A 25,783-nucleotide genomic window follows, 5' to 3' on the forward strand; every position below is an offset into this window, starting at 1 on the left:
AAGATGTAAATGATAGATTCTGGTGTCTTCACTCGAACAATGGCTTTCATTGCTGTTAGTTTGGATCTTTGGCGCGAAATACGACTGCGCCAAAACTTTGCTTGAAATACCCAAAAAAAAAAAAAACTCTGCTAATCACTTACAGGTGATATCCATTTTAGTAGTATTTTATCCATTCACTAGAAAACTACGCAAACAAAGAGCCCAAAGACTGCTAACTATGTATGCTGAATTTATCAGAATGGATTTTGTTCATTTATTCAAAGTTGGGGTTTATGTGTGTTCCCTTACTTTAATTTGCCGTTATTCACGATAATGGTTAAATGTGACCATCGATGGTGTCACTTATATGCGGATTTTTTCATACTTTATTTTCCCAACCCACTGTTTTTTCGTTTTTTTTAGGTTCGAAAACGACCAAGCACTATACCTTTCTTGATTATAATATCACAGAACAGCATAAGTACGACATTTCATATGAGTCTTCATAACATGGACGTATTAGTACAATGTTACATTTGCGATAGATGTTTGTTAGTCAACACCATTTATTAAATATTGCACTACGAAGGACATACATAGACGTTCATTATCGGAAATTAGCACACAATAGTGGCGACTATGTCTCATTTCGGCAGCCATCTGAATTAATGTTTAACCACCGCTGCGAACGTCTCAAAACATTAACTGCTTATTTAGTGAATAGGTCTAGCTCATTTAGGACGTAAATCTGGTTTTGCCTAATATCTCTGGTTTTAGAGTTAAAATCAGCAAAGCGTCTTGATCCCAACCGAGCTACACCTCCGGTCTCCATGCGCTATGTGAACTCAGCTGGCTAAGTGTGGGGTAATTTATTGACTGGTTGGAGTATTTATTTATGTATCATCCTCGGTTTTGCCAGTAGTAGTGGTGGATACTCTTGCAAAATTTTCCGAGCGCCCTTGCGGAAAGCGTCTGCTAGTGCGGACGAACTTCCTGCCCTTGGTTTTAGCGCAGCAGCCGCCGTAGTTGGCGTTTAATCGTCGATGCTGTAGTCTCATCGCCGGTAGAACAGCTGAGCGCCTGGTGCCTCCGCCCATCCCGTTGTGCGCTAGTGGTGATTAGTGCTGAGAGCCCGAAAAAGTCGCGTCTGACCCAGCTGTCGGCTATCAGACGTTGAGTTTGTGCCTGGGTCACCTCGAAAAACCGGAACATTTTCGCAGCCCATTGTCTCATCACACAACAACAGAGCCATGAGCTACTCGAACAGTAAGTCGAACAAAAGCACACGACGACTCTTGCGTAGTCCGCCCTGGACACAACGTGTAGGGAATAGGTAAACAGAAAAGAGTTTTTACGCTTCAACTGTAACACCGCCTCCCCCGAAGGATAATCTTTATACAAACCTCATCGTTGTCCCTTTTTTTTAATTTAGTTACTTATCGATTTCGCTTATGGCTATAGGCCGCTATCGGAGACTGCGGCTTATGGCCATCACAACCACCGACGCTGCTCTCGATTAGTTTTCTCCGCTTCTTCCATAAAAGGCAGCAAGTAGGTCGTTGTGACTGGCAAACCTCGTCGCCGACGCGGCTGTGCGTATTTTGTAAAAATTGCGCCCATCGGATGCGCCATGTTGTCGTACGTTATGGTTTGGTAAAGAAACGACTCAAGCAAACGCGGGTCAGTGATCGCTGAAGCCGCATTGGAGCAGCTGGCGGATTAGAGAGTGAGTGAAGGGCCGATGTTTAACAGATGAATGAGTTGCATAGGACGCAACAAATGTTTTTAGTATTCAACTGTTATCCTGTAAAGTTAGACCGAATTGTATTTTATTGACAGGAGCTTCTAAGGTTCTGGTTGCTGGAAGATACTGAGAATTTGTTATTTAATATCTTCCAAATGTTTTCTATGGGAAATTACTTGACCTGTTAGTAGCAAACTCTTCGCGCCAATAATCAGTATCAATGTGATATTGTTGTCGCAAGTTTGGCACCGCTGTGTTAGTTTGACTTGTGGATGCCGATGAAACTTATGAAAAATGAATGTCCACTATCGAATTGATAATGCTACTATTGTTAGCAGCACAACCTGTTATTAAATTACGCCAGTTATCCGCAAATAAACAATAACTAACACACTAAGCTTCTGTTGGGTCGATTCAATGATATAAAATGGCCACACTCGAGCCGTGGTGCCGGACCTAGATGATAGTTTCGTCCATAAAGACCTTTCCTTTTCTCAGTTTTATGCAGCTTTAGCCTATTAAAAATCTTGATATTACCAAAATATTGTGCGATGCGTCTTTTAGCTTTGTGAAAGTCTGTTTAAGCATAGCGTGTCATTTCGCTAACGATAAAACGTCTAGGCGTCGATTGTGTTGTTATTTGGTTCGTAAAATGCGAGGCAGAAACCAGGAAATTTGCAGGAATCCTTTTTAATAGAAGAGACGTTCTTATAATCACAATTCACAAATTTAGATCTAAAGCTTATTAGTTAATTTCGGCACCTCGCGCTCAATGCCGGCAGCGGCAACAACTGGCGTCCACCAATTAGCAACGTATGATGATGACAGAGGTGCTTGCCTCATTCTCGGCTGAGGTTTTATTGAAGCCCTTGTAGCGATAGGACTTCGACCCATGCATGGACCGGATGTCTGACCTTTACGAGCCCGCCCACATTACCAGTGACCTAGCTGTTGGTTCCTGCTGCTGCTGTTATAGACTAACCGTCCTCCTTGAAGCAATAGACGGTATAGACACAACCGTTGTTTCGCCGTTGTGGTCAACGATTCCGTAAACCAGTCTGATGTCAATGATTCAACCTGCGCCACCCAACCCATGATTACGGTATGAGCGTCCATCGTAGCCGAACGAAAGGCGCTCGACTACTAGGCTAATCGTTCTGAGCCTAGACTATAATGATAACACGGTCGCGTCACCGGTTTGTTTCAGCTGTAATAAGAATTGCTCTAGACAAAAAACGACAGATTAAGATGGGCCTCGGATGCTCTCCTTCCTTAACTTGCCTTCCCCAACAAGAGGCTTGTGGTTTTTGCTTATTTAAGCCATCAACTGTCAGCTGCATGTCGCACAGAAGCGTCACTGGCGGCGGCCACTCGCGAGTAAGGCAGCGACCCTTGTGTGGATTGAAAGGAAATTATAGAGATAGCTGGAGCAAGGGGCTGCGTATGGATGTGTAGGACTCAAGTGCAACTATACCAGATATCCCGATAATGATACAATGATAACATGCTTATGCAATGTATTATTATTTCGTTTTGTGCTGATGAGAGTCACTAATCCGTTATCTTTTGTGTTGTTTGGTGATAACACAGGACATAGAACTCTGAAGATATATTCTCTACAAGATTATGTAGACGACTAGATTCATTGCTGTTGTTATTGTTATTTTGGTAGTATTAACATATCGATCGACAGTCAGGTAACGAATACGGGCGAAGCAAATGCCTCGCTCTATCGTAACCGATTTTTGCAGAAATTTCCAACCTACTGTATGTAATTCGTTTAGGTGCGTTGAAAGAAGAGTATTCTCCATAAATAGTAGGCTTCAAAGAACTATTTGCGTTCAGGGATAAAATTGTTTCGTAGTCGCGAGCTATCATCTAGGTCTTTCACATCTGAATTGGGCTTTGTCCACATATATATAGTGTATATATAGTGTCGTATAGTAACTGCTGATTGGCCGTCCTAGATAGCTGCATCGTTTTCGTTCGTAAATGTCTGATTGCTTTGATCTGATGTTTTATCAACTAGTAGAATTCTATTTAGAGATATTTTGCAAACTGCCTGCATTTGTTTCTATTTGGATGGTTCTTTCTCCTTTTACTTCGGTGTCACTATCACACAGCCTAGCAGCCATATAGGCTCAGCGGGCGTGGCCCGAAGCCTGCAGATCTACATTTGTTGCAGTCATCATAACGACTGAGCAGCCAACGGGCAAAACGGGCGCTAGGCTGAGCCTGCGGGCCTGACAAATAGCCTATTACTAAAAAGGCTGAGCCTGTTAATTTTTTCTCTTAAAATGGACAACTTAGAGGGTCTGCTTTAAAGTTATTTTTTACGTTTTTAAAATTCCGTTTTAGGATGTGTTACATCGTAATTTTGCAGTTAATCGAAAATATATATTCTTGAAAAGTGGATACTTTTTGCTTCTTATCTTCCCGTTTGTACTGTTTTGAATGTGTTTAACATACTAGATAATCAGTTAATATCTTAACTGTTGATCTGGTAAATACAAACATAGCCAAAGGCAGTTTATATATTAGATTGGCCATTCAAAAACAACTGTTTTCCATCATATTGTCCATATAAAACGCGATTTAGCTTTGTTTTGTTATACCTCTGATTTTATACCAGTGTTTAAATCTGACAAGGGTGTATATAAAAAAAACGATGATTATGGACATCTATAAACTCATCAAATAACTCCGACTTTGCGTGACACCTTTTAGTCAGATCATAGTCAAATGCCATTGTTGAAATACGTGTCCCAGACCAAATTTTGAGTATGCTTAAAATTGTACTATACCTTTTAATAGAGCTTCACCTGGCACAAATCTGCACGTTGTTCGCTACTAAGATGGCTTCCAGTGCGCCCTTTAAATCGAACTTCACCTTTCTGAGTGACAGTAACTCTTTTTTGGGAAATTTTCCTTGCCTTGAGTTGAATCCCTTTGGCTAATGTTATAGCTGGCTCTAACGTTTGATATGCGCGTTAGTTCTATTAGTGGAACATGTCCGTCGGCTTGACGAAGACTCGAGCGTCGAGTGCGTCCAAGCGAATTGGATGTAAACCAGTCATCTTCGGTATCAAGTTAACTATTGTTTGTTCCTATGACGCGTTATTCTGAAGTCGTAAACGTGGATGGATCTGCTTTTGCGGCGACAATTCCTTCGACTTGACCGTTTTGTTAACTGTTCGTATATATTCACGTCAATAAAAAGCAAAGAAATTAATCTAACGGCTGACCGAAACAAAATTCGTTGTAAATCAACCCGGGTATATAAACTAGTTTATTTCGTAGTTGAGTCGGCAACTTCTCCCACTTGCAAAATCAATATTGTAACAGAAGAAGCTAAACCTAGTTTAACAGGCAGCAGGATAAGCCTGAGCTGTCTATCTCCACAGGCCACAGAATTTACAGCTTACAATGTAATACGTTTAATACTTCTATAGTACAACAATATTCGGAGGAACTTTATGCTTTGAGGCGTTCAAATGGAAACCTACGGATCACCAGTAGTAATAGGCGGCTTACACATACTTACAGCTTGCATCATACAGCTTGCATTAAATAACTTAGTATGCAAAATTCTAACTTATTAATAAATATAGGATAAGTTACTTGCACAGTGCGTAGTGACAGCGAGAAGTGCATTAACTATGTAGGAGGGGACACATTTGGAGCCTACGTAGTTGTAAAACCGAGTTTACGTTACCTAAGGCCTTATTTAGAGGTCTAGGGAGGTTATGCGGCACTACAGAGAGCCAAGGGTTAGCCAAGGAAGGCGTATGTAGAAAATATTTTAGAAATGAGTTCACTGTTGGCTACTCGGTATATATAATTCTTTAAATGTTTTTGAAGTACCAGTGTTAATTAGAAACAATAAACGTAACTCTTCGTATTTTCAGGGTCCATATGGGCGACCCTGCCTCGGACAGAGCGCGGGCGGCCGATTGTATTGGGTGGGGACCCAAAGGGCAACAATTTCCTTTACACCAACGGACACTATGTCGTGATCAGGGATATTCAGGTCAGTTAAACAGCCCTATATATATATATATATATATATATATATATATATATATATTAGTAGATTATAGTTGAGCTAACCTGAATTTGAATTAAGTTTTACCCTTAATATTGTACAACTATAGCGATCGCTATTCAAAACTGGTAGCTGCCTGTAACTCAGAATTGTGATTCTGCAACGGGGTTTACATCAGTGGCTTGCTTCAGCTAACCAAATACAGCTCAAAAACTCGAACCACATAATTAGAGGTATCCTAATTGAAAGTAAATGCCAAATGCAAGGAAGTGGTTGAGAGAGCATATTTAAAATTAAAGCAGAGTCATTTACACGCTCGTGTTTATCATCGTCAGTTGCTTTTTCATATTCACAGAATCCATCCATATGCGACATTTATGCAGAGCACTCCACGGCGACAACTGTGGCAAAACATTCGCCGAGCGGGTTCTATATCTGTTCGGCAGACTGCTCAGGGAAGATCCGTATTTGGGACACGGTGAACAGGGAGCACGTACTTAAAAATGAGTTCCAGGTAAACATACAGATCTATTCAATGAAATGTAGTCAAATCATATTAAGCGCAGCATCCAAGTATACTAAGGGTTTCACTTGATGAATTACTTCATCTATATGGTGATGGAAATATCAAAATTCCTCATTCTCAAACCCACAATGTTGAGCGGCACCTTTCTGGGTGTAATACGACTTTTACATACTTCCTGGGTGCTATAAAGGTCGAGTTAAACTATACTAGGTTTACCTGAAATGCCATCATGTAAGCATTATACTTTTCTGTTAGGACTGCCAATAACAGCCATTAACATTTACCTGTTGCTGTTGTTGTTGTAGCCATTTATCGGTACCATTAAAGATCTTGCCTGGTCCCCGGATAACCAGCGCATCGTTGTTGTTGGAGAAGGCCGAGAAAGATTTGGCCACGTTATCGCTGCTGAGACGGGAACGTCCGTTGGTGAGATCGGTGGACATAGTGGGACCATCAACTCGGTTGATTTCCGGTAGGCTTTTTTTTCATTTATCTGACGACGCTCAGCTATTGATATTCGTGCACATATATACAATAGTATAAGCTTCGCCATTGTGTGTCAACCTCCATTGTGTATGGAATGAGCAAAAGACAGAATGTAGATTCTATCTTTTCTTCGACTAGCATAGGTAACGCGATTTGAAAAGTGAATAAGTTTTTAGAAACTTATTGGCGATACAATTAAGTCTGTCATTTCTACTGCTACCTATTGAAGCTATTCCTTTACAAACAATACTGACTAATTCGCTTTGTTCTCCCAAAATCAATAGTGTAAAGAAAGTAGTGCATAGTGATGTTTTGAGCTCTATTTGTACTTTATCATCAGGCCCTCACGCCCGTTCCGTATTCTCACGGGTTCAGAAGATAATATGGCAAACATTTACGAGGGACCTCCATTCAAGTACAAAACGTCACTTCAACATCACAGCAAGTATGTTCAATCAGTGCGCTATTCGCGGAACGGAAAGCTTTTCGCTACTGGAGGTTTCGATGGCAAAATCTTCATCTACAACGCAGACACGTATGAACTGATCGGCGAATGTGGCTCACCAGCGCACAAGGGCGGAGTGTATGGCGTTTCATGGTCTCCAGACGGCTCCCAGCTGCTGTCATCTTCGGGCGACAAATCCTGCAAAATCTGGGACGTTGAAAGCCTTAAGGCAGTCACACAGTTCGTAATGGGCACAGACGTGCTGGACCAGCAGGTATCGTGCCTCTGGCAAGACGAACACCTGCTATCGGTCGGTCTGTCTGGCTTCATCTCGTACTTGGACAAGAACAACCCAGCTAAACCGCTTCGCGTTCTTAAAGGTCACAATAAACCGATTACAGCTATGACAGTGTCAGAAGATAAATCCAAAATCTATACCGGAAGTCATGATGGTTTCGTCACCAGGTAAATGCGAATTTTTGATAAAAATTATTTTCTTGAGAGGGGTTGAACAGACAGCTTACATTTTTCGCGGCCAATTGCTTTAACCTATGGGTTTGACGTATGTAAGTGATGATTGGAAACAATAAGAATGTATGCGCCTGAATGCATGGTACAATTACTCCCATTAATTAATCGGCAGAAGTACCGACTTATTTTAATACGTCGTTCGCTATTATAATTATTATTAAAAGTGATTTGTGTATCACCCATACCGACACAATGCCTGATGCTATTGGTATTCTTCGTATCCTGCAGATGGCAGTTGGCGACGGGAGAGCAGGACCGTGTAAAGGGTCAATGCCATACGAGCCAGGTACAAGACATGTGCGTTAGTCCTGACAGCATTTACACCTGTGGATTTGATGATACCCTTCGCAAAATTGATCCCGTTGCCGATGAATACGCGTAAGTCATGCAACTCAATATTTTAATTCACTAGAACTCCCCAAGATGCTCCGAGGGAAAAAGAATTCTATTAAAAAATCTCGTTGTCTGATCTCTCCGAGAAAAGTGCTTCAGCAAGCTTTCCGGCATCGGACCCAATTATGACGGAAGCCATGGCCTTGGAATCACATAATTTCCAAATGTTTTATTCACTACATATTTGTTTCATTAAAAGCACCTTTGATGTTAATGAAGTGTTATTCCAGACCAGTATTGTTAAGTAATGTTCGCGTCTGTCGATCATATAATCAACCAGTTTTAAAACCGGTGTTAAAAACTACGTTTAGCTTAGCCCATAGCATTTAGCCAGCCCGCTACATAATTCCAAAGGTGTTTTCCACACTGGGTCGGGCTCTGTAACGTGCCTATCATAGCGTGCGTGACCGGGACCAACGCGGATAATATAAAAATTGTGCGTTTCTCGTACGTAAGTTAACGATGATGTGCTAACGGGTGAATTGGGTACGCCTTCTATTATTTCCAGCCTCTGGACAGTGTCAGCTGAATCGCAACCTCGCGGCATTTCAACAGATGGCCGTTTGATAGCAGTGGCTGAACACCAGGACATTGCAATTATCGAAGGCGAAAGTAAAAAAATAGTTCATCCTATAAAGTATGAGGCATCATGTATTTCTATCCACCCAGAGGGAAGCCACGTCGCCGTGGGAAGCTGCAGTGACAATAAAGTGAGATTCGCGCAATAAAAATTATCGAGCGTATTTCCTGAGAGTAATTAGCTTATTAATCAGTTTGAGCTAACGCTTCTGATGCGTACGGTACACAAGAATATCGTTGCTTACCGCACAAATTCGAAAATGTTCTCTGTCGTCGGTTCGGCTTATTTGGGTCTTATAGGTACACGTGTATGCGATCACCCCGAATGAGTTAGACGAGCGTGCGACAATGGAGCACCGTGCGGCCATCACGGACATCAAGTATTCCCCCCAAGGGAACCTTCTGGCCGCCTGCGATGGGAATCGTATGATACGCCTTTATTCGGTTCAGGACAGCTATGCCCCAGCCCATGATCTCGATTGGTGCTTCCATACCGCTAAAGTATGAGCCATAAATGCAAGCGCAATTTACCTCTAACTACTCAACTTTTTCTGAAAACAAACTATTTTGTTGACCATTTTTTAAATAACAGTTTAACAGGAATATGTTGTGCCTCCCCCAGACCCCATCTAATCTACTTTGTGTCGTTAACAGATACCTGATATCTCCAAGAAAAACTGGCGAGTTCACTCCTAGGTGTAGGAGTAGTGACACGATCTTTTTGCAAAGCTTTTCATCAAGCTATATCCTTATCTCTAGCAATATTTCCATGATTCTACAGGTCAACTGTCTCGCATGGGCGCCCAATTCGTTGTTTCTTGCATCTGGTAGTCTGGACACCTCATTGATTATTTGGAGTGTGGAAAACCCGATGAAGCATCTAATACTTAAAAAGGCCCACCCTCAAGCGCAGATTACCAAAGTTGCTTGGATCGACAACAGGACGATCGTGTCAACGGGTCAGGATAGCAACGTGAAGCTCTGGGATATACAACTCTAGCGACAAGGACCTATGCAAAAGCCAACAAACTTGACAGCATTGTCGAAAATTCACATATAGAGAAGACTGATGAATGCTAACAATCATTTCGTTCGGGAAGCAAAATGAAAATAAAATAAACGCGGCACTGCCAACCTCTCTCTGAAACTTTTCCTTTTTGTCGCTTTGCGAGACATCGGTTCCGTGGCTGTTGAAGCAGCTTTTCTTCGGACAACTACTTTTTAGTATTTTAGCTGTTTGCCTCACATATATCGTAAATCGATCACCTATGAACTAAGAACCATTGATGTGTGAATCCGCCAGTGATACTATGAGAAAGACGTGTGGTTTGGTTGTTTTACAATTAAGAATTGCTGATAAATGACTTCTACGGTACTGAGTTGACGAATATAGTGGTGAAAATGTGCGCATTGTTTCAAGAAAGCATCGAATCAGACACACAACTTTTCTTGCACTGCTGGTAATGCTACTTTCTGGTTTTCTTCAAGTTCGAAACTTCAAGTTTCACAGCGTTTTTTCCTGTCGCAATAACAATTTTATTTTATTTTATATTTTATTATTATTATGTAAACATGAAAGCGTTTTCTTTACTTTCCGCTCGCATGATGTTGAAAATGTGTCCTTGAAGAAACACTAGTAAAAATACGATGTGGAGGAAGGAAAAATTATCCACCTGACACGTGAACCTGAATATTTAGCTAACGGAGAATGATATATATAGAACGACTTTTGATATATACAAATGAAGTGGTAATGAAGGCAACTGTTCGGCCAAATTTATGGTCGACGAAGAGTAGTACCCTCAAAGAGCGACTAATAAATAAATGGAATACCAAATTAACGGAAAGTCAGACGCTTTTAGGCTTTAAAGTTGCTGGATGAATTTAATTGACGTAGAAGGCAAACGCTATTCAACAAAAAAGATGTACAACTTTTAATTACATTCACAAAACGACCGTTAAATTAAATTGTAACATACGGTGCAGCTCAAGTACCGGTTCATTCTTGTAATTACTTCCATTACTACTGCTATTAAATTATTTGTAATAGACGTTGTATTATTTATTGATACGCATAGAGATGAGAACTCTTAAGATGGTATGAAAGTGGCAATAGGCAGTGTTGCCCAAAACCAATCAAGTTACCATGATCAAATAAGAAGTGCTCGTATTTTAATAAAGTTATTTTTATCAAACTCATCTTCATACGAAGTTCTTATTATTCTATGTTTTTATATGTATGTTAATAATAGTAACAAGTATTGAGACTATAATATTTATGTTGTTGGCACGATGACACATATCTCTTAAACGTTTCAAAGCTAAATTAAATAGAAACTCGTGTCCATGTTCATTAAAATTAAGAACTAGATCTTTATTTATTTGAATAGAACGCGTCTTTTATCGTACGCTCTATGGTGACGCGAAATACTAGTTGCCCTGAAGTGTCCCTTTAAGAAGTTCTATCCATATCAAACGGGTATTCATAAAATATACGCAATCGTCCTGCATGGTTTTAGGCTAGAATCTGCAAATAGTATTACTCTAAACTCAAACTAGCAGTGGTCATGCCGCGAACATCAAGGTTATCTCCCCGTTTAACTAATCATAAATTCTGCATACGACGTTTGCGCCTATTCAGCGGCGGTCTCTAGTTGGGATTGTTGTATTTGTGTATATAAATGAAATCAGATATGTTATTACGGAAATTTAAAGATAAATATAGTCGCAAAAACCGCCGGAGAACCTCTGGTGAGACGTTAAGGCATCGATTCTTTGGAGGCTGCTCCGTAGTCCTGCGCTATTTTCGTTCTCTGAGATATGTAGCCTCGGCAATACGTTCACATTGATAGGGCTCTATTTGTGAGATAACTCAGTCTCATTGGTGCACAAGCAGGAATTCCGGTTCATTTTCTCCATGTCTGCTGAGAACTTCACTGTCGAGTCATTAGACTCGACAGTGAAGCCGCATAACTACCGCGCCGAATACCAGGGCTCAATGTGATTTAGCGTCCCTGTCCTTCGAAAGGATTCCGCCGATGCCAGCGTCATACGGAACTAGGTAAGGCTTACCATTAAAGAATGGTACCCTTTTTCAATGGGAACCGTAGAATGGGAAAAGACCTCCTGAGAAATTGATTGCAGATGGCCTTTATGTAGCAAAAAAAAAAATACGGACCATTTAGTCCAACGCGGTGAAGTGTCGTTTTGTACTCATTTTCGTATGATATAAACACTGGCCGCGCGGTGACAAAGCTTGGGCCAGTTATTGCTATGGCTACAAGCTCTCGTACCAGGTGTCGCCTCTGCGCCGTCGCTGTGTCGAGCGAATGGTGCTCGATCATCCTGACAACGTTTTTCCTGCACTTTCTTGTTTGTCACTAGCAGCTTAGCCTCAACCCTCTCGTTATGGCATTATTTTACAGCTTTGTGTTTCCTGTGGGTCAGCGGTATCTAAACAGGTGTGTAGAACTGTCACTATGGAATTAGCGTGTTGAAAAATATTCAAAGCTGAAGGTATTCTGTACCGCAGCCACTACCTGCAATACAGCGTTAGCGTTAGTGAAGCGTCGACCGATATAGCCCGAGTAACTTACTCAGGTTGCCCATATGTAGAACGATGTTATAAATGTATCTAACATTACACGAAGGGGCAAGAACGAATCGATTTTGTACGGAATTTAATTATTAAATTAAATGTTATTTATCGAGTCATCTGTACGGCCAGCGAAACAGGTAAACACCTTAAAGCAAAACATTTCAATAGGAATAGGCTTTTTACTGTCATATTTATGGTTGTTTAAATACGTTTTTTGTGTGCCAATCTATATATCCGAGTGGACGGTACACGACCCGTGTTAACGATGCTATGAGAAATTGGCCAGACTTTTCAATGACGTTGAGACGTTCTAAAAGAAAAATTTTTCTTTTGCATTATATATTACGTGAAAGTCTATTAATGTTTATATTAAGGTCGATAGAAAACAGACTAATATTCTTTGTACACATGTGTATGCACACAAGAATTAATAAACCTTACCAACTCCATTGGTTTTTCCAGTTGAATCAAAGCGCGTCCAAAAATGGGCTAAATGAAGCTTCGAAATTATATAATATTACAGCCTTTATCCCGCGTTTTTTTTGCAGGAAATATGGTCTGCGTTCAGCGTGTATTCTTTTGCTATTATTATTTGTCAATGAATGTGTGTTGTTTGGGCTAGATTTTATATGACCCTGGTTAATCTTATTATAAAGCAGTTAATAGTACAATAATTTGCCTATCGGAGCATATACTGTTCGGTTCTTTCTATATTTCAAATAGCGACAATATGTTGACTTATATTTAAAAAGTCATTATTCAATACCCATGAAGTAAATGCTCGAAAAAGATGCTCTTGTCCAGTAGCACCTTTGAATACAGTTCCTTGAATAAAAGATACCTTAGTCCAAGGTTGAGGACGTAATAATATCACACAAGTTTAGGAGTCTCGATAGGGAGTGAACTGCACGAAACGTGTATGTCTTTTAGGGCGCTACGCTAAGTATAGATAATCTACGTCAACTGAGCTGAAAAAAGAATAATATCAAACTATCAAATTCTAACGTTCTTATTGAATTAATAACCCAATCTATTACCAGCTTTTCTTTGCTTTTGAAATCAAAGTATCTTCTTAGTTTGCATTGCATCGTCACCTACTAACAACAAATTGACCCATTATGCCTCACCTATTTTATACTGCACAATTTGAAGATGTGGTTTTTTAGCAACAGCTGCAGCGAATAAAAAAGGCCGGCCTATTTTATGTTTACGATGCATATATGCAAGAACGTAATATTTTGCTCATTTTTTTCGTCCTCATTTTTCGTGATTACAGCAAGTTGTTCTACCGATTGAGGCCTTCAACCTGGATTAAAATAGCTGCACCAGCAGCGAATTATAGGTCGTAATTAATCTAATGATAAATTGCTCATTAATTTTTGTAAAATTTTACTAGCGCTGTTACCTTTGAAGAACATATACCTAATCATAGATTTTCGGTACGAAATGATTCTTCATATCTTGCCTCATTAAACTTCTCTGATCACGCTCACTCGGTAACTACGGAAACCCAACTTAACCAGAACTCGACTGTGGGTAGTGGATAATTTAAGTTTTTCTAAATTTTCGACACTGCTAAGTAGCTTAAGCCTTGGCTGTATTTAGTAGGCTAATGTCATATCACTGGCTTGTTTATCTCGGTATTTTACACTGTTTCGATACACATGTTAAGCGGTAATCCTTTGTTTTTTCCTAGTTCATTACCAAGCAATCTTCGTTCGCAGAAAATGAGATCGAGAATATGAGCTTGGTTTGTTGAATTGGCTTGTTAGTTATTGTTTGTTTGTAATAATAAATTACTTTTTGTATTGCTAATATTAAATCGTTAAATATTAGATCACACACAACACAGTCTGTAAGATAAAAAGTTTTTTAGGTTATGTACATCTGAATCTTTAGAGATGCTGCTCTGTTCGTAGCTACTTTCTTGAATACATTCAGTAGTTGAATAGTATTCACATATTACGTTACAGGAGACCAAATTTGTAATATAAACAGTAGAGCACTACACAAATGGCTGCGCAAAGAGAGACTGATATTAAGTACTTGGTAGCAAGCACTATTCCACGGGCTGTACCATCGTACGCTAACATATGAGATAAACATGCGTCCACGATGCACGGGATGGAGATTTCCATGTTTGAACTACTGCGTTCCTTGGAGCATCTCCCATCGAACAACGCGGCAAGGCCAAAACTGATTGGTAGATTTCTTATTATCCCGTAATGATGATAGTGACGCCGATGCCGCTGATATTGATGCGCGCAACTTCGATCCTCCTCCGCTGGTACTGCAATCGTCCTTTTTTTAGACATTTCGCGTTCAAAGGAAGATCCATCTTCAGTTTGACTCATTCTAGGTAAAAGATGCTTAGGAATCGGGAAGTCTGACTATAACCATTGTTATATGCCCGTACGAATTATTTTCGTAGCGGAGAACGTTTTTGCTACCTTTTGCATAGGCCGATAATATAGGTAAAGTGATGTTGTGAAAGCGCTATTGTTCTGCGAGAAATGATCTTTGTGACTTACTAGCATTTTGGGATCTCTGTATTTCTGTATCTACAAATCATTCTCATCATTGGCATTCTTCCGATCTATATATTTGTGGATCACTATAGCGCATCAGTAACAGTTATATTATTCGGTGGTGTTTAAGCACTCAGTCGTCTAGTTAAGATAGAATCATGAGTTGTCGACTACGACACTCTACGTTTCGTGTACAGTTAATATTTTGGTGTTTGATCTGAAGATCTGCAGGATATTTAGGCTAGTTATAGTTGTCTCAGATTTTGTATAGGAGACGGAATCGAAGGATTTCGGATAAGGTTGAATTAATTAGCGGAAGTAGTAGCTGAACTTGCGGACTGATATTTTTATATATTTACTACGCTCGTTTGATATTCAACAGTTTCCTCGGGAGCCTGCAGACTTCGCAATAAATTGTCCAGCGTTCTGTTATGAATACCAAATAGGGCCAAATCTTCTTTTCCTTTTTGAAGGTTTTCCGCATTATCTTGGCTACAAAATTTTTTGGCTATACTCCTGGCGCATAAATAGTAGATTATTCTTTTTTCAGCTTTAAAATTCAGTTGCCTACTCCACACTACAGATAACAGTATACATTTTGGACAAGTAAGGAATTTTTCGTATTCGATTTCAACATACCTGGCTAAAGATTTTGTAAATATAATAGAAAAATCTAATAGGTCTTTATGGCAATTCATAACATCTTTATGTTATTCAAGTACTTGAAAGTTCAGGGGTATCCAGCAAAAATCTACCCGTGCCCTTGTAGAAAAAGGTAACAGGAGATAAAAAAAAAACAACAACATTTTTACGACTTCGCCAAGACCGACATCATGATGGATGGCATAATAACAGTTTATTTCATTAAGCCTTATTTAACAGTTCCTGCAAAAGTAAATGTTTTACTTAACTTCATGCAATTATGAAATTTTTATCAAAGAAATTCTTCTCTACTTTAAAATGATATTTCTGTTTTTAAAGTTTCACACAGTTTTATTCATACGGGAGGTTTTATATCGCAAACGCAGCAGAAACTGAACTATTATATACTTTATTTTAGCGTCTTTTGTATTTTGAATCGCTGAACTGCAGTACAACTGAACTTTTTACATTTATTCAATTTAATCTGGAGATATAGAGATTAGGAGGCCAAAAATCAATTTCACAAAAAGTTGTAGCTTATTCTAGATAGTTTTTATAGGAACCTTCCTGCGACTACTCACTCCATAGAGAATTACGCAGATAGCTTTGGCAGCTTATAAAAATGATATCTTACATCGCTAAGTTATTTATTACACCAGACACTTAGACATGCATATTGAGCACACAATGTTAATACACATGATTTCCTAAAACTTATTTCCATAGTAGTCGACGTTCTGTTGTAAAAACTTCGTATGTTTTCCCGTAATGATGAGTTTGCTCTGTTTGCGAATGTCAACGGTAAGGTAGGCCAATGTCTGGCCCACTTTAAGGGTAGTCGCATCTATTGTTATTAGATCACCTTCTTTTGCAGGACCTATGAAACTACACAAAAGTAATAATAACAATATAAAATGTTTGTCAAAGAAGTCTTTTCGCTTATGTGCGGTCTGATGGTAATAATAATAATCCTACGTTTTTTATGGTTCTTTTATATTGGCTGTGTCATTTAAACTACACGTCTGTATGGTGATAAACAATCTATACTTCGGCAATAATCAGATGTGCTTCCTAGTAAATCCCGGCCGTTTTATCACATTGCAATTCTACACTTATTCATGGCAAATAAAAACATTCCGTACTTAATAAAACTGTATCATAGTAACTGTATCATATATATAGTATACATTACGGAGATAGATTAATAGTAGATGGACTGGTCGAGCTGAAACTTGAATTCCCCTTAGTTATAATAGTAAAAAGTTGGCGACAATAGTGGATCAAAATAAGTTTTTTTATTACAGATCTAACTAGGTAGCGATCGAGCCTTAAAGGTGCCTGCTTACCTGACACTCAAATCAACGCTCACAGATCGGACATTTCGCTGTGTTAGCAGAGCAAAGGTAGAAACAGAATCAACCAGGGTGGCTGATAGACCTCCGTGCAACGTTCGCGCTACATTCAAATGCGGGCGCGTTACGAGAAGTTCTGCAACGCAGCGTCCATCAGAGGCTGATTTTAGCTCGAGCTGAAAATCAGTAGAAACAAGCTCGAATAGAATAGAATCAAATCTTTGATGAGATATTTTCATCCAGTCACAAATAGCCACTCAAGGATGAGCATTTTGTTTAATGCATCAACTTCTTATGTGGAAATATCTCCGTTGTCTGCAAAGCAGTCAATTTTTTTGCAGTCATTATATAGCACATTAGTTTAACTGTTTACATAATTTTTTCGACATCTTATCTATTACTTATTTTTCAGTTCTAGCATTAAGTATTACTGATACTTAACGCTAGAACTGAAAAAAAAGTAGTGCTCTTATAACCATAAATTAGACAGTTTATAGAAGTGCCAACTCGATCGAGCAATTCAAAAGAGAAGAAGAATTCAAAAACAATGAAATTTTTATTTGAAAAACACTTATTTATTTTCAACGCACTTTGTCTCTGCGCCGTCAGGACAACTTCCAGAAAAGTGAGCAGGTGGTGTTCGCCTTACGACAAAACTCAGCGATTCTTCCATTTGGCGAACAAGAAATGATTATGGCATATTTGAAATACTAACGATACAGAAGTTCTGATAAGGCGCTGTCGAAGAGGTTAAGCATCAACCTAAAGGCATGGGTCGTTCCTCGTCGAAGAGGTTAAGCATCAACCTAAAGGTATGGGTCGTTCCTTGACTAAACCTACAATCGTTTCCGCCGCAATTACAGGATCTTTATCAATTAGCTGTGCTGTTTCACCCAGTTTAAGATATCACACTGAACGATCTTCATCGATTCAATCAATTATATCGAAAAACTTCAACGAATGAAGCTTTTCGATATAATTGATTGTAAACATTGAACATTATGTACTGTTCCGTTACACACAATCCGTAATACACAATTGCTTAGAAAACTTAGAAACATTTCTAGCAATCGAAGTACAATAGGAGACGTACATAGTTATCCAACTTATGCACAACATTTGGAATTGAGCATTTTGAGCAAAAATGTTTACTTCGACGTTCTTATCTTCATAGATGGATCTTTATCACTTTTCCTCTTAGACCTTCCGCTAGCCCACCTTCGGGGACAATCATTCCCTCATACTTTTTGCTAGCTTCATTTAATTGCATACAACTATTGTATAATTCTTCAAATGACCACACGGCGACATGTCGACTTTTGCCCTGTCGAGCAAATAGAAACTCTCTTCCACCCATTTCACAGTCATAGCCAAGTTCGGCACGGTAAATTGGTTTATCAGCGGATAACTTCGGCAATCCTTCAAGGCAGTAGCACTCGTGCCGCATTAATAACACGCCAAAAACGACAGCCCAGTGGCTAGAACGACCATTCTTTCTGCACGGCTCGTGATTAGCATCAGCGTCGTATGGAACGAGAAACAGTTTGCCCTTGATAAGATCGGAGACCATAGTTTTTTTGGACGGAAACGCTATTACAGTAGATGGTTTTTCAACAAACTTGACACATAACTTCTTCATATTGCGAATATCAAACATCTCTCCGAGAGCCGTAAAACCCTGCTCATGGGCCCAGGCGAAAATTTCGTCGACGCTCGTTTTACGGCCGAGAGCGATTGCAATCATAGCCAATGCAACAAGCCCACATTGCGGACCGTCCTGGATGATCGCTTCAATGTCAAAGTATTTCACGATGGCTATCGGGTATTCCCGGCTCAGATAAGCCCAGCGACGCGTTACAGCTGTAACGGGATCCTGTGGCGTGCTGCTGGAAGAGACTATATTTCGGGTTGCGGTTAACGCTGTAAAGGGTATATAAGGCCCCGGTGGGACCTGTGGCGGTGGGCCTGCAGGTGGAGCTGACATCGTGACAGCGCCCCCTACGAAATGCACATGTCAGACTGAAACAGAATAACACAACCGGCAACGTTTTTCACTATATATGGTCACATATTGGAGGAAAGAACATAAACTGAGCTACCAAATTACAAGCATACACCTGATTTAGTTGGGTTCTATCGCCAGACTTCATTTTACTCTGCAATCTAGATAACGTTGGATATATTAATTCACTTGGTTTACACGGTTTTACACGGTTCGTGTCACAAGTTCGCAAGCTAACCCACTCAAGTAAATAAGCTACACTTGTCGGAATGATACAAAAAAGACAGCTTTATAATATTTTATAGACAACCCTCATCATGTAGCGCTTTGTAAGTAAGGTAACAGAAGCCAAACACTGCGAACCGTGTCATGATATAATGATTGCTTTGGTTCGCTTGTGTCCTGTTACCGTCTGTGTTTGAGGTACTGCGTATATGTACTTACATTAGTAAGAACTGCGTTAAAGTTCTTCTCTCGTATCTGAGCTTGCAAAAGTTGCCGTAGACCCTGCAGGCAAAATGGAGCACCTGCCATTATTAGACCTATGTACAAGTCTTCCCAATAAATATGTCCACGAAATACTCAACGTACTGAAGATAGAAGAAACGTTATTAAATTGCCCGGCACACTATCTGATAGAGTCAGTAATCCTCCGAACAGCTGATTCTCACCCTTTCTCTATGGATGTAAACAACAATTCATTAATTCATCGGCGCGGTACAAATTTGAGGAGATAGATCTTTTGTTCCAGTTAATGTAAATGCGAATTGATTTGTCAGTAATCGTATATGTAAAAAGCCGGGTCAAAAAACTATACGACGAAGTTTCGAATGATGCATAGGATGCACCCATATTAAGTTCAACACGCATCAGAGGGGGCAGCTTGCAGAATATTAGTTAATCTTAAAAACCCTGACCTGTTTCAAATCTCAAAGTACTGCCAAAGCAATCATCAACGCAAGTCAACTCAAAAAAACCAATATGCAGACATGCTTTACCATTTCTCATAATTACTAGCGTTGTATTCACTGGGACCGATAAGTGCGCGGATAAGCCAACAGATAAATAGCCTCAGATAACGAATCTATGAAAGACAAACGTATGAAACTATTTGCGATAGTACTCTTGTATGTATAGTAAACATTTCGTATATGATAACTTATTATTACTAATGTCGAATAATTAGACACTGGCAAATACTACATCGCACACTGAGTACTTTCGATGCGTGTACTCAGTCTGTTATTTTATTGTCTGAGAAAATGCCTCGTGCTTGCTTTGCGGTTTGCCCCGAAGCGCAACTCTCGCTTGACTTTAATATGTACATATATACGTACATAACTGTAAAACGTCGATCATTTCATGGCGAAGCAACGTTGTGTCAATTTCCTTATTGTATTTTGAAAATTAAAGCAGGCTTCACTACTTTACGTGCGATTGAGTATCTAAGCGAATATGACTTTTTTTTATTTACCTAAATGCAGTAGCGTCGAGTGTCCGCTTATTTTTTCCCCGACTGTCTCATGGTTCCCCGGCAGTGCTCCCGAACAGATCTTACTGTTCGGGAGCACTGTCGACCTCGCTAAGCGGCGAGTTACTCACGAACTATATCCCGTACTTATTGCCTAACACTATTTGGTTTATGATGTTATAATTATATAATAATAATTTTTACTTTTTGGAAGAACTGATGTTTCTAGATAATGAATATGTTCTCCTCTGTTTGAGTTGTGTGACCAATGATAAATTATGTTAAGCTATTTATCCGTGTAAGGAAAAGGAAATGTCCTATTACACAATGAGCACGTATTCATCTGAAAAACAAGCCAGATTTTACCAGCTGACAGTACCTAGACAGGCAATGTTAAACAGAAACACCGAGCTATATACACCATATGATCATTGAACTCCTTTGTCACAGCATCCGCGTTAGCTATCTACATATATAAGATATTACTCACTCCTTTCATTCGCATGAGTAAAAGAGGCAGGTACTCGACGTCTATCACACTGCGCGTAGGTCTGAACATGTACCTGTTATTTTCAGATACCTCAATTCTCATATTCAATGGTAAAGCATTCTGCTGGGGTCGTCTGTTTGAAGACCCCCCGGTCCCAAAAATCGAATCCAAACTGAAATCATAAACCGTGCGCTTCGGAACATCAGCTAAATATAAGAAAAACAATGTATGCAAAACTTGCAAAAACTATCTTCTGTCTTACCTCGTAAACAATAAATGAATACCTCTAAAAGGGGCTGTGTTCCAGCCTCTAATGTAACTTAATTAATGTAATCGGCATTTTTCATATTTATATAAAATTAGTTGTCACGAGGAGCATTAGGTGCTTATTATGTGTCTACGTGGATTTGAACATTTACTAATAACAATTCAGAATTTTCTGAAAAGTTAATAAATGAATGCTTTTGAAGACAATCGACCAGCCCCACCTGTGTACCAAAAAGTATTATCGGAGAAATTCGGGCGTCTGTTCATTACGCACGCTATACCTTAAGATAAAACAATTAAACTTGAATGTGTTTGTTTAAGTAAGATTTTTTTTGTTGTTAATACGGCAATAAATAATTTGCTTGACACCCGATTTGCGTATTCATTCACAACAGAGAGTGTTAATTTTAGAGGCAAATTAGCCCTTGGCTGAATTATCGTCTTTCTAATCTACTTTTTCGAACAGGCGAAACACATCAAATGCCCAAATCCTGTTAGAAAAATCGATTTTCCATTAGTCTTTTACAGTACCATATGCTTTTCTAGTATTACTCTTTCTGAGATTAGCAGAGCATTAAAAGGCATATAGTAGTCAATTTCAAGCATCATAACTATCACAAGCAAATGTTGAACATGTCTGACAGCCGTCAAGTTCTGACGTTAGGAATAAAGAGTTCTGCCATATAACTTCACATTTGTTCAGATCACTAATTCCTAATTAGGAAACCACTCAACTAAGAAAAATATCAGTTTAGATTTTGAGCACAATAGCCATATATTCAACGCATTCAAGCGAGTTCTATAAACAATGGACACATTTCCTGAACAATCAAAGAACCAGTGCTGTCTACGGAAGAAAAATTTCCGAGACATAAACATTTGCGAACGGCAGTCTTAAGCAAGCTTCTGTTATGTCCGCGCTGTTCCACAATCGAACTTCCAGCTAACTATACGATAACAATAGCGCTTAGCTGAGATTCTTGAATCGAACGTCTCTAACTCTCCGGAACGTTAGTTTTCCGGAACATCCACTGCTTACCTGTTTTTTCTGTTCAAAGTCAAACTTTTTCGCATACATCCTACGAAAATAACAGATCTTTTCCCATGTACATTTACTATTGCGCCATTCTTTTTGAATTTATCTTTTACTTCATTCTCGGTGTACATAGGTTGGCGGTGCACAGCACACGATTCCCTTCAACGCAATAATTCTCAGAACGTCGACCCGTTCCTAGGGGGTCGAGCGGAGCCAAAAGAGAGGAGAGCCGTAGAGACCTTCGCCAGGGGGGCGCAGTGTTTCTCGTGTGGTGTTCGTTCCGTACTATCGCACGCCACACGTCGTCGTGGCCTCAGAGGTGATGGGATGGTCGTTTGCTAGCTCCTTCGATAAGCCCAGTGCAGCGGTTGCAGCAGCAGGCGCAGATGCGAACGGCACCCAGAGTACAGTAGCAGCGTTAGCAGTAGCTGGAAAGTTTGGCAGCAAAACATAAAGATATAGGCGAATAGGCAGCCCAGCAGCAAGTGCTGCCTCTATATGCTGGCTGTGTCCGGTCCTCCGTTCGTGCAGCCGTGGGTCTGAGCGTTTTGTGTGTGTACGATCATTCTGTCGAAAGGGAAATAACAGTGGCACCAGCGGCGCTGGGTCCTTTTTCCCGCTTTCACTGGCTGTTTCCCGTCGTATTTACTCAGAGGATCACACAAGAGGCGGTGGTGTTCTGTGTTGTCGTAGTTGTTTAGAAGTGTACGTAGAGTAGAGAAATATTACTTTTACAGTTCTGTCACTGTGACTGTAGTAACAATTAGAACAAGAACAACGCCAACAACTGAGATTGATTGGTAGAATTACAAATAGAATTCTGAATCGACCGATGAACAGAAATCACGTAGTCCGCCAACCCAGTAAGCTCCACTGGCCTTTGCAACAGGTCCTTTAAGTCGTGAAAGACGTCGGATTGTTTATTGCCGCAGTTCACCGCAGCGGAAAGGACTAATGCAAAATTCGCCAGTCGACAAACAATCGTACACGAGTGAGTGAGCGAGCGAGTGAGCGAGCGAACTTACCCGTTTGACGGATGCCGTTACGTCCACTGGTGATGTAGCAGGAACGGAGGGAAAAACATAATCTGTAATGTTCTTTGCATTTACTATAAGGTGACTGTGTTTCTATAGAATGATGAAAAATTAAAAAAATAAATTGTCGTAATACTGCTATTGTTACTGTAGCTTCACTGTTTGTTTAGTCTGATAACAGACAGGACGTCGCAGCCAGCAGCATCGTGCATTCCCTCGTCGTGCATATGTACATATTATGATTATTATTAGAAACAGTGGTAGTCCTATAAAGTATTAGTAATAATAATAACAATCATTAGTGCGGGTAAACTCGCCATTCTCGTTGCGTTTTTGCCGGTAACAGCAGCAGGAGTTATCAGCGATATTCGTCAAAATTTTCTGCATGAGCGGCACAAAGTTCATGTTATTATCTGACGGTGTTCCTGGCTGCATGTGTGCGTGTGTATTCGTGCTTCAGCGTTGAAATAGCCTGCTACTCGTTCGGTCGCCCGCACAGTATCTGAACTGAGCCGAAAAGAAGGATCAAGACAAAAATACGAAGATCAACGAAGCAGCGAAGATTATAAGTGAATTGCGCTCGACGTAAGGCGACAACCACCTTTAAACGTTGCAAATCGAACTAGTAATCAAGTGTAACGTTTTAGCAGTAGATTAATAGTCACAACGCTAACAAGTAGATTATAGACTTACTAATTCATACGGGAAGACTCCAGTCGACCGCGGTGAAATTCCCTAAAAACCGTACATTCCGTTCGAATCATAGGAGCGCAAGCGGTACTGCAGATCATTTTTCACAATGGTAAGTAGTAGCCATATATGTGTATATATATCCATTAAATCTGCGACTCGTATTGCTGCTACTATGCTAAAATCATTGTAATTAACTCGTTCATTAGTTAGCCTGCCTTATTATGACAAACGCAAATACAAATCTTTGTTGCTCAATCAAAGGGTGCGTTTGTAGCACGGGTATTTTTAAGGAAGGTTTTTTTTTATTTATTATACAATAGCATTTATAAATAATAAGTTTCTTGTTGGCAGCTCCTGCTCAATCAGATATAGCATCAAGGGCGATACACGTCTGGTCCCACTTTGTGCGCACTTTTTTCTTATCGTTTGTCTTCGTTCTCACTAAATGTTCGCTGTCTTTTTATTAGTACTTGGCTCTAAATAGTTAGGCAGCGATCTCTTGCTTAAAAATTCTACTGGCGCAAGGAAGGTACTAGTAACTATTGTCACGGCTTGAAACAAAAGCAAACCTTAGGCAATTTGCGCATGCAGTCACGTCGATTGTCTCTATCTGGCTATCTGTATCGGCAAAGATGTGCCGGTCGGTTTTGTGATCGCGGTGAGACTGAAAGACATCAGTAGCATAAATAGAATAGAACATTAGCTCTGTTGGTTTCTACTGTATCACAAGCCCATCTGTGTGCGTTTTGAGCTACGATGCATCTTCCACCAGTGTGGACGTTCCGCGCGCGGCCGCCGCTAAGTTCCTGGCTGCAGACAGCTGGGACAGCTCAGCCCGCTGCTGCCTTATACCGTCTGCGCGTACTCTATTTTCTCGGTGAGAATGGGAGAGTTTTCGAAGGCATTGTTACTCACCGTGTGTGCGTGTTTTGTCTTTTTCTACATGGCGGGGCCATGATCATTCGGCGAAAAACCTGCATAGCAGCAAACAGTGTATGGCAAGAGACCGCGCCGCCCATTGGTACCAGCAGCATCAGTACCGACGGTTACCACGGTAGAAGCTGCAGTATATACCTAGCATGTCGGCCGCATATGCACCAGGAATTGCGTTGGCACTCCGTTGTTTCCTAAGGCTGGCGGCTGAACAGGGCAGGCCAGCTCGCTGAGCACGGTTCTCACAGCAACTGCCGATTTTTTCTCCTTACACTTCACAATGTTGAGGAGCATGACAGCGCATTGGCAAGCAGACGAAAACCATACGTATGCAGCAAAGCGTGGCAGAGTTTAGCTACTGCATGTTGTAAAAGGAGCACCTATGGTACTCGGTTCGTAAACTACTGCACATTGCACCGGCCACACTGGGCTAATCAGGCCCATTTCGGTACCATTGACAGGTACAGGGGTCCGATAGCTACAGCAGATCCGAGCTTAATAATTCCTTGTAGTAGCTGTAAGATAGCGGCAGAATTAAAAATAACCGTGAAGATCCAATTCACAAATAAGAAAACGCTCACATACGAAAGGGCCGGCTGCAATTATAACAAAAAAAAACTTCGAAGAAATAAGCATCGCGCGGTTAGTGATCATATCGAGAAACAGTATAGCGGTCTATTAAAAACGTTTGAGCAAGTCCGCTCTATTTTACGCCTGAATATCCGATGCGCGACTCTAGTTAAGCACGTCTGTCCTATAATTGATAGCAGCCTTATATTGACATATTGTATAGGTGATAGCATTAAATGGACAGAGAAGAAGAGAGACCCAAACTAAGCTGCGACAAAGGTTTTTACTGTACTGTGGCTGTGATGCTACCACAGCCACGCAATGACAAGACACGTATTTTTATAAAGGTTAAAAAGGCTAAAAACTGGTGATGTAAGCCTAGTCGTAATACGCTATGCGGTCCCTGCGATACAAAGAGGATGCTTTTTAAATAGAT

The 25,783-nt window shown here is 40.2% G+C and overlaps 3 protein-coding genes and 1 long non-coding RNA gene across 11 annotated transcripts in view; 2 read left to right on the top strand and 2 right to left on the bottom strand.

The window, feature by feature from the left end:
* Positions 1–1,122: 1,122 nt before the first annotated feature.
* flr (actin-interacting protein 1 flr) lies at positions 1,123–10,930 on the top strand. The gene is made up of 9 exons (XM_022850350.2): positions 1,123–1,248; positions 5,635–5,756; positions 6,127–6,285; positions 6,603–6,769; positions 7,124–7,693; positions 7,988–8,137; positions 8,661–8,862; positions 9,032–9,232; positions 9,513–10,930. Exons 1-9 carry the CDS (start codon positions 1,233–1,235, stop codon positions 9,729–9,731), a joined length of 1,806 nt encoding a protein of 601 aa, XP_022706085.1. The 5' UTR covers positions 1,123–1,232; the 3' UTR covers positions 9,732–10,930.
* On the bottom strand, positions 1,160–6,651 carry LOC111270231 (uncharacterized). Its single transcript, XR_002686207.2, has 3 exons — positions 6,582–6,651; positions 4,531–4,916; positions 1,160–1,291 (listed from the first exon to the last, which is right to left on the bottom strand). It is a non-coding gene; the product is annotated as an uncharacterized LOC111270231 (long non-coding RNA).
* Positions 10,931–15,662: 4,732 nt separating the features above from the next.
* On the bottom strand, positions 15,663–22,248 carry LOC111270250 (acyl-coenzyme A thioesterase 13). 4 transcript variants are annotated; one of them, XM_022850384.2, is made up of 5 exons: positions 22,121–22,248; positions 20,815–20,986; positions 19,298–19,360; positions 16,846–17,027; positions 15,663–16,384 (listed from the first exon to the last, which is right to left on the bottom strand). In XM_022850384.2, the coding sequence occupies exons 1-5, from the start codon at positions 22,246–22,248 to the stop codon at positions 16,207–16,209; spliced, it is 723 nt and encodes a 240-aa protein (XP_022706119.1). In that variant the 3' UTR covers positions 15,663–16,206. The 4 variants fall into 4 exon arrangements, 3 of the variants coding, with proteins under 3 accessions (XP_022706119.1, XP_022706120.1, XP_022706121.1); XM_022850385.2 differs by lacking the exon at positions 19,298–19,360; XM_022850386.2 differs by lacking the exon at positions 20,815–20,986 and having other exon boundaries at positions 22,121–22,247.
* An 826-nt stretch (positions 22,249–23,074) lies between these two features.
* Positions 23,075–25,783, top strand: part of LOC111270252 (calcineurin subunit B type 2) — a 48,705-nt gene continuing 45,996 nt past the window's right edge. For 2 of the 5 annotated variants that reach the window (XM_022850388.2, XM_086972423.1), the window contains exons 1-2: positions 23,138–23,232; positions 23,498–23,953. In XM_022850388.2, coding sequence (XP_022706123.1) covers positions 23,951–23,953 — 3 coding nt within the window. In that variant the 5' untranslated portion in view covers positions 23,138–23,232; positions 23,498–23,950. Of the gene's footprint in view, positions 23,233–23,497; positions 23,954–25,783 lie in introns of all 5 variants that reach the window. The other 3 variants (XM_086972424.1, XM_086972426.1, XM_022850387.2) reach the window with 3 other exon arrangements.

The sequence above is a fragment of the Varroa jacobsoni genome, unplaced genomic scaffold (genome assembly GCF_002532875.2).
Source record: "Varroa jacobsoni isolate VJ856 unplaced genomic scaffold, vjacob_1.0 scaffold_1457, whole genome shotgun sequence".
NCBI classification, from domain to species: Eukaryota; Metazoa; Arthropoda; class Arachnida; order Mesostigmata; family Varroidae; genus Varroa; species Varroa jacobsoni.